Source organism: Lontra canadensis, unplaced genomic scaffold, assembly GCF_010015895.1.
Source record: "Lontra canadensis isolate GAN:19392208 unplaced genomic scaffold, GSC_riverotter_1.0 scaffold207, whole genome shotgun sequence".
NCBI lineage: Eukaryota > Metazoa > Chordata > Mammalia > Carnivora > Mustelidae > Lontra > Lontra canadensis.
The window spans coordinates 208,435-222,043 of record NW_022631201.1 but is presented as its reverse complement, the minus strand read 5'-3'; the positions used below and the strand labels follow the sequence as shown (position 1 = coordinate 222,043).

Sequence of the window (13,609 nt, the reverse complement as noted above, 5' to 3'; positions counted from 1 at the left end):
TAAAATACTAAGACAGAAATAGAAAGAAATAAACAATCTGAACAGACCAATAAGCAGTATGAAAATTGAAGCAGAAATCAAAAACTTCCTCAAAAAACAAGATTCCAGGGCCAGATGGCTTCCCAGGGGAATTCTATCAAATATTTAAAGAAAAAAAAATCATATCTATTCTACTGAAGCTGTTCAAAAAAAAAAAAATAGAAATAGAGTAAAAAACTTCTAGTCTTGTTCTATGAGGCCAACATTACCCTGATCTCAAAAGCAGAAAAGACACCATCAAAAAGGGGAATTACAGACCAATATCTCTGATGAATACAGATACCAAAATACTCATCAAGGTCCTAGCCAATATGTCCAACAGTACATTCACAGTATTATTCACTATGATCAGGTGGGATTTATTTATATCCCACCTAGGTGGGATGCAAGGATTGTTCAATATTCACAAATCAATCATCATAATAGGTCATATTAACAAAAGAAAAAGCAAGAACCATATGACCCTCTCAATTGATTCAGGAAAAACATTTGACAAAATATAGCATCCTTTCCTGATTAAAACTATTCAAATTATAAGGATAGAAGAAACATATCTCAATATCATAATCACCAACTATGAAAAGTCCACAGTGAATAACATTCTCAATGGGAAAAAAAATGATAGCTTTTCCCTTAAGGTCAGGAACATGGCAGGGATGCCCACTCTCACCACTTTTGTTCAACACAGTACTGAAAATCCTAGCCTTAGCAATCAGAAAACAAAAAGAAATAAAATACATTCAAATTTGCAAAGAACCAAACTCTCTCTCTTCACAGATGAAATGATACTTTGTGTGGAAAACCCAAAATACTCCACCCCAAATTACTAAAACTCGTGCAGCAACTCAGTAATGTGGGAGGACACGAAATCAATGCACAGAAGTCAGTTGATTTTCTATACACTAAAAATGTAACTGTAGGAAGAGAAAATATGAGTCAATTCCATTTACAATAGCACCAAAAACCCTAAGATACCTTGGAATAAACCTAATAAAAGAGGTAAAGGATCTATACTCTAGAAACTACAAAACACTTATGAAAAAAGGAAGACAAAAAGAGATGGGAAAACATTCCATGCTCATAGATTGGAAGAATAAACATTATGAAAAAGTCTATGGTGCCCAGACTAATTTACACTTCCCATGCCATCCTTATCAAAATACCATTGACATTTTTCACAGAGCTGGAACAAAGAATCCTAAAGTTGTATGGAACCAGAAAAGACCCAAATTGCCAAGGAAATGTTGAAAAAGTAAACCAAGTCTGGCCGCTTCACAAGGCCTGACTTCAAGCTCTATTATAAAGCTGTGATTACTGAGAGAGCATGGTATTAGCACAAGAACAGACACATAGACCACTGGAACAGAATAGAGTCTCCAAAAAAGGACCCCCAACTCTATGGTCAACTAATCTTCAACAAATCAGGAGTGAATTTCCAATGGAAAAAAGATAGTCTTTTCAGTTAATGGAGCTGGGAAAATTGGACAACCACATGCAGAAGAATGAAACTGGACCATTCTCTTACACCAAAAAAGATAAAATCAAAATGGATGAAATACCTAAATGTGAGACAGGAATCCAACAAAATCCTAAAGGAGAGTACAGATAGCCACCTCTTTGACATCCTCTAACAGAAACTTCTTTCAATACATGTCTCTAAAGGGAAAGGAAATAAAAGCAAAAGCTATTGGGACCTCATCAACTTAAAAATCTTCTGCACAGCAAAGGAAACAGTCAATAAAACTAAAAGGCAACCTTCAGAATGGGAGGAGCTATTTGCAAATAACATTACAGAAAAAAGTGCTAGTATCCAAAGTCTGTAAAGAATCTATCAAACTCTACACCCACAAAACAAACAATCCAATCAATAAATGGACAGAAGACATAAACTGACACTTCTCCAAAGAAGACATACAAATGGCTATCAGACGCATTAAAAAAAAAATGTTGAACATCACTAGCCATCAGGGAAATGCAAATCAAAAGCACAGTGAGATATCACCATACACCAGTTACAATGGCAAAAGTTAACAAGATAGGAGACAACAATTTTTGGTAGGGATGTGAAGAAAGGGGAACCCTCTCACACTGTTGGTGGGAATGCACACTGGTATAGCCACTCTGAAAATCAGTATGAAGGTTCCTCAAGATGTTAAAAATAGAGTTACCCTATGCCCTAGCATTTGTACTACTAGGTATCTACACTAAAGATACAGATGTAGTTAAAAGAAGGGGCACATGCACCCTAAAAGGAGCTGAGGTGCCCTTCAACAGATGAATGGATAAAGATGTGCTTCATATAAACAATGGAATATTAATCAGCCATCAGAATAGGTGGATACCCACCTGTTGAATCAATGTTGATGGAACTAGATGGGAGTATGCTAAGTGAAATAAATCAAGCAGAGAAGGACAATTATCATATGGTTTCACTCATATGTGGAGCATAAGGAATAGTGTAGAGGACTGCAGGGGAAGGGACGGAATTTCTTCGATTCAGGAAGAAATTAGACTGGGAGACAAACTATGAGAGTCTCTGCAGTCCAGGAACCAAAGTGAGGGTCACAGAAGGGGGGATGTGTGTAACCAGGTAATGGGTATTAAGGAGTGCTTGTGTTGTGATTAACACTGGGTGTTATACTCAACTAATGAACTGAGCATTATGTCAAAAACTAATGATGTTGTATATGTTGACTAATTGGAAAAAAATTAAAAATAATGAAAAAAAAAGTTGTACATGGATCTCGCCCTGATAACCTCCTTGATCTCGTTTCTTTCCATCCTCATTTCTGCTCACTTCTATTCTGGCCATACTTAGGGTGCTATATCTCCAGGCACATTTTGTCTCAAGGCATCAGCAACATGATTTTTACCCTCAATTTATTCAGTTGTTTACTCAAATGTCATCTGTTCTGAGAGAGAGTCTCTATCCATCTAATAAAGTAGTATGCCCAAGGTCACATCCTGCCACTTTATTTACCCTGCTCTACCTTTATATTTTTTTAATTATTTTTTTTAAATTTTATTTTTTATAAACATATAATATATTTTTATTCCCAGGGGTACAGGTCTGTGAATCTCCAGGTTTACACACTTCACAGCACTCACCATAGCACATACCCTCCCCAGTGTCCATAACCCCACCCCCCCCAACCCCCCTCCCCCCATCAACCCTCAGTTTGTTTTGTGAGATTAAGAGTCACTTATGGTTTGTCTCCCTCCCAATCCCATCTTGTTTCATTTACTCTTCTCCTACCCCCTTAAACCCCCATGTTGCATCTCCTCTCCCTCATATCAGGGAGATCATAGGATAGTTGTCTTTCTCCAATTAACTTATTTTGCTAAGCATGATACCCTCTAGTTCCATCCACGTCATCACAAATGGCAAGATTTCATTTCTTTTGATGGCTGCATAGTATTCCATTGTGTATATATACCACATCTTTATCCATTCGTCTATTGATGGGCATCTAGGTTCTTTCCATAGTTTGGCTATTGTAGACATTGGTGCTATAAACATTCGGGTGCACGTGCCCCTTCAGATCACTACGTTTGTATCTTTAGGGTAAATACCCAGTAGTGCAATTGCTGGGTCATAGGGTAGTTCTATTTTCAACATTTTGAGGAACCTCCATGCTGTTTTCCAGAGTGGTTGCACCAGCTTGCATTCCCACCAACAGTGTAGGAGGGTTCCCCTTTCTCAGCATCCTCGCCAGCATCTGTCATTTACTGACTTGTTAATTTTAGCCATTCTGACTGGTGTGAGGTGGTATCTCATTGTGGTTTTGATTTGTATTTCCCTGATGCCGAGTGATATGGAGCACTTTTTCATGTGTCTGTTGGCCATCTGGATATCTTCTTTTCAGAAATGTCTGTTCATGTCTTCTGCCCATTTCTTAATTGGATTATTTGTTCTTTGGGTGTTGAGTTTGCTAAGTTCTTTATAGATTTTGCACACTAGCCCTTTGTCTGATATGTCATTTGCAAATATCTTCTCCCATCCTGTCAGTTGTCTTTTGGTTTTGTTAACTGTTTCCTTTGCTGTACAAAAGCTTTTGATCTTGATAAAATCCCAATAGTTCCATTTTTGCCTTGCTTCCCTTGCCTTTGGTGATGTTCCTAGGAAGACGTTGCTGCGGCTGAGGTCTAAGAGGTTGCTGCCTGTGTTCTCCTCAAGGATTTTGATGGATTACTTTCTCACATTGAGGTCCTTCATCCATTTTCAGTCTATTTTCATGTGTGGTGTAAGGAAATGATCCAATTTCATTTTTCTGCATGTGGCTGTCCAATTTTCCCAACACCATTTATTGAAGAGGCTGTCTTTTTTCCATTGGACATTCTTTCCTGCTTTGTCGAAGATTAGTTGACCATAGAGTTGAGGGTCTATTTCTGGGGTCTCTATTCTGTTCCATTGATCTATGTGTCTGTTTTTGTGCCAGTACCATGCTGTCTTGATGATGACAGCTTTGTAATAGAGCTTGAAGTCTGGAATTGTGATGCCACCAACTTTGGCTTTCTTTTTCAATATTCCTCTGGCTATGCGAGGTCTTTTCTGGTTCCATATAAATTTTAGGATTATTTGTTCCATTTCTTTGAAAAAAATGGATGGTACTTTGATAGGAATTGCATTCAATGTGTAGATTGCTTTAGGTAGCATAGACATGTTCACAATATTTATTCTTCCAATCCAGGAGCATGGAACATTTTTCCATTTCTTTGTGTCTTCCTCAATTTCTTTCATGAGTACTTTATACTTTTCTGAGTATAGATTCTTAGCCTCTTTGGTTAGGTTTATTCCTAGGTATCTTATAGTTTTGGGTTCCATTGTAAATGGGACTGACTCCTTAATTTCTCTTTCTTCTGTCTTGTTGTTGGTGTAGAGAAATGCAACTGATTTCTGTGCATTGATTTTATATCCTGACACTTGACTGAATTCCTGTATAAGTTCTAGCAGTTTTGGAGTGGAGTCTTTTGGGTTTTCCACATAGAGTATCATGTCATCTGTGAAGAGTGATAGTTTGACTTCTTCTTTGCCAATTTGGATGCCTTTAATTTCCTTTTGTTGTCTGATTGCTGAGGCTAGGACTTCTAGTACTATGTTGAATAGCAGTGGTGATAATGGACATCCCTGTCGTGTTCCTGACCTTAGCGGAAAAGCTTTCAGTTTTTCTCCATTGAGAATGATATTTGCGGTGGGTTTTTCATAGATGGCTTTGATAATATTGAGGTATGTGCCCTCTATCCCTACACTTTGAAGAGTTTTGATCAGGAAGGGATGCTGTACTTTGTCAAATGCTTTTTCAGCAACTATGGAGAGTATCATATGGTTCTTGTTCTTTCTTTTATTAATGTGTTGTATCACATTGATTGATTTGTGGATGTTGAACCAACCTTGCAGCCCTGGAATAATCCCACTTGGTCGTGTTGAATAATCCTTTTAATGTACTGTTGAATCCTATTGGCTAGTATTTTGGTGAGAATTTTTGCATCTGTGTTCATCAAGGATATTGGTCTCTAGTTCTCTTTTTTGATGGGATTCTTGTCTGGTTTGGGGATCAAGGTGATGCTGGCCTCATAAAATGAGTTTGGAAGTTTTCCTTCCATTTCTATTCTTTGGAACAGTTTCAGGAGAATAGGAATTAGTTCTTCTTTAAATGTTCGGTAGAATTCCCCCGGGAAGCCGTCTGGCCCTGGGCTTTTTTTTGTTTGGAGATTTTTGATGACTGTTTCAATCTCCTTACAGGTTATGGGTCTGTTCAGGCTTTCTATTTCTTCCTGGTTCAGTTGTGGTAGTTTATATGTCTCTAGGAATGCATCCATTTCTTCCAGATTGTCAAATTTGTTGGCATAGACTTGCTCATATTATGTTCTTATAATTGTCTGTATTTCTTTGGTGTTAGTTGTGATCTCTCCTCTTTCATTCATGATTTTATTTATTTGGGTCCTTTCTCTTTTCTTTTTGATAAGTCTGGCCAGGGGTTTATCAATCTTATTAATTCTTTCAAAGAACCAGCTCCTAGTTTCGTTGATTTGTTCTATTATTTTTTTGGTTTCTATTTCATTGATTTCTGCTCTGATCTTTATGATTTCTCTTCTCCTGCTGACTTACCCTGCTCTAAAAGTCACTCTAAAAATTGTCACAACCTGATGGACATGTAAAGTTTGTTAGGAAGAAAGAAATAAGAATTTGGCTCCATCCAACATGGTGTAAACTATAAGGGTTATGAGAACAAGGACTTTGTTTCTGCCTATTTCCACTTCCTGAAGCAGTGCCATAATCATTTTCAGTCTTGCCACTGATTTATCTTCAAGATATGGGAGATTTTCAGTATCACCATCAAATAATATAAGACCTGATTCTAGACTATTGGCCTAAGGAAGAGGGTATGACTGTTTCTAAACAACAGAATGTAAGTGCAAGAGAATAGAGGTTTAGACAGTTTTCATCATTGCCTGGCCAAGGCTGAGATTCCCTCTGACTCAAATAAGCAGGTGTGATAATAATATTATCATGGAACAATCCACAACTTGGTTCTAGTCTAGAAGCACAGAAAATTAGGGGGTAAAAGCATAGCAGGTGAGTATAGTACACTGAATTTTTTTTTTCTCTCTTCCTCCCATTAAGACATAGTCTCATATTTTGCTCACTGCTGTATATTCAACCCCTAAAACAGAATTAGAAATATTATCAAACCTTCATCTGATTAACAAGCTGTGGAATATCCCCAAATCACTGTAAAATAATACAAGGCCTATGGATCAGAGATGTAAAGGTGGTAGCATCTGTCTTCCTTTCCCCACTAAGATATATGCTCTAAGACATCAGCTACTTTGTTTAGATGATTTTCTGTTCAATTCTCATGTCCTAGGACTGGGTTGAGCTTTCTGTTTGATTATATATTAATAACCTAATGTCATCATGAAACAATACAATGTTTGGTTCAGGACTTGGGCCCAGTGGGAAACCAGGGACTAGAAAGCATTATTACATATCTAAAAAGTATATATATTACTATTTTTGTCATTTATCATATGCACCCATCTAACTCTATAGTTACATTTATCACATTTTTTATTGTTTTGTGAAGTTTTATACCACCTTATATCTTCTTTATTGGACTGAAGACTACTTTAATGATAAAAGACCATGTGTTAAGAAAGGGAGGTTTTTATTTTGTCTTCTGCTATGTCCCAAACTCTTTAAACAGTGCCAAGATTAGAGCCAGCCTTCCTCTGAGAGTCAGAATGTGGGGTGACCCCAATATTATCATGGGGAAATGTAAGGTCTGCTTCTGGTCCTGAGGTCAGTGGCAATGGTAGATATCTGTCTCAGGAACAGCCAAGATACAATCTCAATGAGAACTGAAATTTTTGTCTTTTTTAGTCAGTAGCCAGTTCTGTGGCATTCCTGAGTGTCAAAAGTGGTAAAAGTACTCAGAATATCAACTAGCATTCTAAGGTCAGTGTTATTGTTTGTATTCTTGTTGCAATCCATCTCCCAATTAGAAAAAAGAAAATATTTCTACAATTAAAAACAAAATACAGGGACACCTGGGTGGCTCAGTGGGTTAAAGCCTCTGCTCAGGTCATGAACCCAGGGTCCTGGGATCGAGTCCCACATCAGACTCTCTGCTCAACAGGGAGCCTGCTTCCTCCTCTCTCTCTGCCTGCCTCTCTGCCTACTTGTAATCTCTGTCTGCCAAATAAATAAATAAAATCTTTGAAAAAAATAAAAACAAAATATATTCCACATGATTTGAAGTTTCCCATTTATGTCAAAAAATTTTAAAGCACCAATACCAATAATATTATCAATTATGATTATATTCAAAATAAATGTTTAAGGCACAGATAAGATTCACACCAAATTCATGTTAGTGTTTGCTTCAGCAGAGGAAGGAAACTTTACAGTATTGGGAAAAGGATTTATTATATGCTATATATGTATTTGTATGTATATATATATATATGTATAATTATATGTTCTCACTTTTTAAAATATAAATCTATTTTGGGGCACTTGGGTGGCTCAGTTGTTTAAATGGCTGCCTTCAGCTCAGGTCATGATCCCAAGGTCCTGAAATCAAGCCCTGCATCAAGCTCCCTGCTAGGCGGGGAGTCTGTTTCTCTCTCTCCCACTCCCCCTGCTTGTGTTCCCTCTCTCGCTGTGTCTCTCTCTGTCAAATAAATAAATAAATAAATATCTTAATAAAGAAAAATATGAATAAATAAATAATAAATATATAAATCTATTTATAAAGGAAGTATGCCAAAATGTTTTGTTTGTTAAATATTGACATAGTTGATTTTGCACAAAAGTAAACAAATGTTATGTTTTATATACTTTCTGTATCTTGTTTTAATTTTTCAAAATAAATAAAAATACAAAGAAATTTTAAAACACCATTATAGCTGATTTATTACAATGTTTTCAGTATTGAACATATTTAGGAAATATGCATATGCAATATGCAAGGACATAAAGCATCTGAATAATACAACTAAGAAGCTTGATAATAGAGAAAACTTTAAATTTTGTATTTTATAGAAAGTATACATTCTTTTCTTAATAGAAAGTTTTAATAAACCAATTACTATTGGAGAGATAAAGTTGACTAAGTATCTTCCATCAAAATTGTCACCAGGATTAAATTGTTTTATAGCTTGGTACTAGCTAATTTTAAAAGAACAAGTGGAATTTTAATAAATTTTTTAGACAGAGAACAAATAATTATAATGCTTTTTAGAGCTATTTCAGACCACAAAAAAGACAGAAAATTCACCAATTCATTTTTAAAGCTAGCACAATTTTAAAAACAGAATTTGATAAAGACAGGGGTTGTTATGTGTAAACAATGAATCTTGGAACACTACATCAGAAACTAATGATGTATTGTATGCTAACATAATATAATTAAAAAAAAGAAAAAAAAGAAAAAAATAGAATTTCAGTTTGAAGTGTAAATGGAATAATTCTAAAAATATTGGTAAATAAAATCTAGCAATGTATCAAATGATTATTTGATTATTATAAGATGACTAAGTAGGATTTATTCCAGAAACACAAATTTGGTTCAGCATCAAATATCTAGTTCTCTAATTCATTACATTGACAAATTAAAGGAAAACAAAATCATATGATTTTTTTCAATGGATGCTGAAAGACATCTGATAAATTCCAGAAGCCACTTTCACTAAGCCTCCTAATGTGAAACAGACATGGAAAAATTGGAATAAAAGAAACTCCTTAAACATTTTAAAGGTTAATGACTATTTGCCAATAACCAAAACCAAACATTAATAGGGAACACTAAAGACAATTCCATGAAATCTAATACCAGATGAGCATATCTGTCATAATCATTATTAAACATTATTTTGAATAAATAAAATTATCACTATTTGCAGGTGAAATGATTATATACCTAGAAGATTGAAATTATTCTACTTTAAAAAATGTAATAAGATAATTTTTGAAGTTAATTCTGTAGTTTATCTATATTGTCAAAAATAAGAAGTTAAAAATAAGGAGGAAAAAATGCCCAATTCAAAATGTGACAAAGTCTGTAAAAATATTTAGAAACAAATTTAACCAGATGTAATGGATCCATATGAAGAACATTACAAAAACAAAACCAAAAGATTTTAATGAGGTACCAAAACTCTTGAATGGCAAGAGTTAATATCATTAAAATTGTGTTCTAAATAGAAATGTTGAAATGTATCACAATTCTAAGATATCAGAATTTTTGAAATGTGGAAAGAATGCTTTCAATTTTCATAGAAAAATTAATTTCTAGAACAATTTATATAAAAGAAGAAATGGGGAAAAAAAGAAACACCCAATGAGAGGTAACTTGCTTTACCAGAGTTCAAAATTTATGGTCAAGCCACTATAGTTAAACGACAGGATACTGGTCCACAGACTGAAAGATGGGTGGTTTATTTAATATATATGATAGCATAATCATGAATCCAATGTGAACAATATGTATATTTGAACTTTTATCTTATACCATATATAAAATAAACTCCAGATGGCTCAAACAGCTAAAACCTTAAAATTAATTAAAATTTTAGAAAAAGATATAGGTGACTATTTGTATGACTTGGGGTGGAGGTACTCATCTGAAAAAGATGTGAAACCAAAAAACTTAAAAGGAGGTAGCAGTCTATCTAAAAATTAAAAACAACAATGTAAGAAACTATAAAGTAAAAGATACCACCACTAAAGTCAAGATCAGTGATAGAATGGAAAAAATACAGATTGGCTACAAATGATTACTCTGTATCCTAGAGAAATATAATAAGAATTCCTAGAAATGTATAAGAAAAAGATCAAAGATTCAATAGATAAATGAGCAAAGGATACGTATTGGCAAATCACAAAAGAGAAAAATCCAAACAGTTAAAAAAACAAACCTCCTTGAATTTGTCAATTAAAAAATTACTATTTAATGTGTCACGTTCCAGATTTGCAAACTTGAAAGAGTATTGGACAGAATAATGGGAAATGAGCACTTTCATTTTGTATAGTAATTTTGTAATATTACTTAAAATTAAATATATCCCTACCTAGCAATCCCATTTCTGGGAATCTACCCAATAGAAATAAAATCACCAGTATTTACTGCAGCAGTGCTATGGTCAAAAAAGGAAAGGAAATAATTTAAGTGACCATCAATGATAGAATGCCTGAATACCTTTTTGGTATATAAATGTACTGTATATGCAGCTGCTAGAGGGAAGGAGAGAAAGAAGAGGGGGAAAGGTGATTTATTTAATAAATGTGATGGCTTAATCAGGTACCTGATGTGAACAGAATGTATAATTTGACCTCTGTGTTATACCAAATACAAAGTAAATTCCGGGGGCAGAGGGGAACTGGGAGAGGACAAGAGGTGGGAGAGGGAGAGAGAGATAGAGAGATAGAGAGACTTGCAGCTACTGATTAGAACAGATATCATGGATATTCCAAATGTGAAAAGCAATCACAGAGAAATGATGTGGCTTTCATTTTTACAGAAGAGACTATAACAAACTTTCTGTAAGTGGATGGGGAAAACGTGTAAGGTTATACATCATGTTCTTAACACTTGTTACCTGGAAAGAAGAAAGGGGAGATAATAAAATGGGAGAAAGGATCTGGTGTGGAGTTACTCCACTGATTTTTCTTTAGTTTTTCATTGTTCCAATGGTAATGAATACTTTTCAGTTTTCTATTAACACCCAAATTAAACATTCAGTTATAGAACAAAGCCATATCAAAAGTACCAGTGTACACTTGGGACAAAACTGTGGGACTAGTCGTTGTAAGATTTGGAGGCACAATAAGTAAAAAGTAATAATAAATTCCTGAACCTCTGACACCATTCTGTTCCAAAAATTCACAATTACAAGAACATGACGTTTTACATTTAATAGTTCCATGACTTTTGCAAAGAGCACAATGAATTTAGGGGGTTTTCACCAAGCCATAGACATAAATGTGAATATCATCATCAAACTTAATGAAGTAGACGGATGGCTTGGCCACCACTTGATGGATAAATATGCCGGTTCTCTTGGACCCATCATCTTTGGCGTGTTCCACTTGCTTGCCCACGAGGCTGTCGACCACTTCTCCAGGCTCCCGTTCTGCTGTAGGGAAATAGTAGTTGGAATCTGGAATGATGCGCAGGTCACCATCTTTGTAGTCATCCAGCAGCGTGTACATATAAAGGACAGGATCTTTCTCATAAGTTATGTAAAACCAAGTGTCCATCACAGGGGCTCGCGCCAAAACCATGCCCTTCCATTCATCTTTCGTACCATGCTCACCCTCAAACACATGCCCCACTGCTTTGCCAATCAGGGAATCCGCCAGGCGCGAATCAATGTGAGGAGTTGGCACTCTTTCAGGAAGGATTTCTAACGCTAAAACTCTTTTATCTAGGTGCAGCTCTAGCCCATACACACTATCTTTGCCATCATATTTGATGATGTAGAGAGTGGGCTTCACGGAAACCTGCTCGAGCACAGTGCCCTTCCACTGCTCCACGGGCTCATTGCCTTCCTTCCAGCCGTGTTGAATGCGGCAGCCCACGATGTTCCTACGCGTAAGGAAAGTGGGCTTGCGCCGCTGCTTCCTGTGGGTGTGCCTTTTCTTCATCAGGTATGCGGAGACGCCATCTACACCCATCGGGGGCACAGTTGGGGGTGACATGGCTCAGGGTTTAAGGAGGCTCAAGCAAAGCTGCCACTCCCTCAGTTAAGATGACAAAAAGTCAACACTACCCAAAATGAGATCTTTTTTCGTGATCTCTGAGTCTTTCCTTCCTTCCCAAACTGCAAGGCTCTCCCCAAGGCTTGACAGAAACGTTCTAACTCTGACCGTGGGCACTGGAACAGCGTGGACCTTTTGACAGTGTTCTCCTTTCCCGCCCAGGAGAGGTGTCTGCAGCAGTGGCGGTTGCTGCAGCAGATGGCGGGCTAGCTTGTACTGCTTACGCCTCGCACCCACCCTGACTCCCAACCCGAGTCCCAGAATTGACCACTTAGCTGTTATCGCTGGTGCTGAATCTGCAAAAACGGTGATTGAGAAGACGACAGGAAATGTAGTCAAGGGATAAGAGGGATGACTGCAGCATCAAAGGAGCAGGCAGCGGAGGGTCTCTGACAAATCCGCGCGGCCTCGGCTTCACAGCGCTGCTCTGCCGGGCCTAGCTCTGGCGCCGGGGTTTTTGCTTGTTTCAGGAATTCGACCCCTTAGAGCCCGCCTGCTCCTCGGCCCCGCCCCCTGCCATTCCGCCTTCCGCTGGGCCTGCAGTGACTGGGCGGGTCAGTGCGCGCACCCGCGTTCAGTACGCAGTCACAGTGTCTCACTCCTTCATTACCTCACGCGCTCCCTGACCGCTTCCCTCAAACTGGAGCCAGAAAGGTCGGCTCCCCTGCTCTTTCTTTCTGGCCGCCTTTCACCCGTCAGCCGTCTCCACAGCCACTCCATCTGCTTTCTATCTTACAGGAATTCCTTACAAAGTCTTTACAAAATAATATCTAATACACACATAAACAGAGTTTGTACATACAAATTATTTTCTTTCAGTTTAAGGAATATGAGAGCAGTGAAGAAAAAGCCCACCATCTTGATCCAAACTCTCCTTTATATTTTTTACCTTATCACTCCCAGTAATGCCTTTTTTAATGATCTTCTTTTCTGAATGTAAAAGAAATGTACTGACATGGAGAATTTCTGAAATTCAGTGAAATAAAAGACAAAACTAACTTTGATCTTGTTGGGTCGGCGGGCTCCGGGAGTGCAGGAGGAACAATAGAAATGACCGGCGGCTCCGGAGGCTCCCGGAGTGCAGGAAGAGCTGACCGCCTCGGGGTCTCGCCACCGCGGGGTCTCACCTTCTTCCAGCCTACCCCCCTCCTTAATCCTTGACTCTCCTGCCAAAAGGATGTATGCCCACGTCATGTCTTCATAGGTAACCCGATACCTATGCAGGAGACAGATAAAAGATCCCCACCAACTCCCTCTCAGGTCGACTTTCCCCACTCTGCTTTCCAGAGTTGAGGAACCTTGCCT

The 13,609-nt window shown here is 37.4% G+C and overlaps 1 protein-coding gene across 1 annotated transcript; it reads right to left on the bottom strand.

The window, feature by feature from the left end:
- Window positions 1–9,621: 9,621 nt before the first annotated feature.
- SPIN4 (spindlin family member 4) lies at window positions 9,622–12,871 on the bottom strand. Its single transcript, XM_032848760.1, has one exon. The coding sequence runs from the start codon at window positions 12,242–12,244 to the stop codon at window positions 11,495–11,497; it is 750 nt and encodes a 249-aa protein (XP_032704651.1). The 5' UTR covers window positions 12,245–12,871; the 3' UTR covers window positions 9,622–11,494.
- Between the last annotated feature and the right edge of the window lie 738 nt (window positions 12,872–13,609).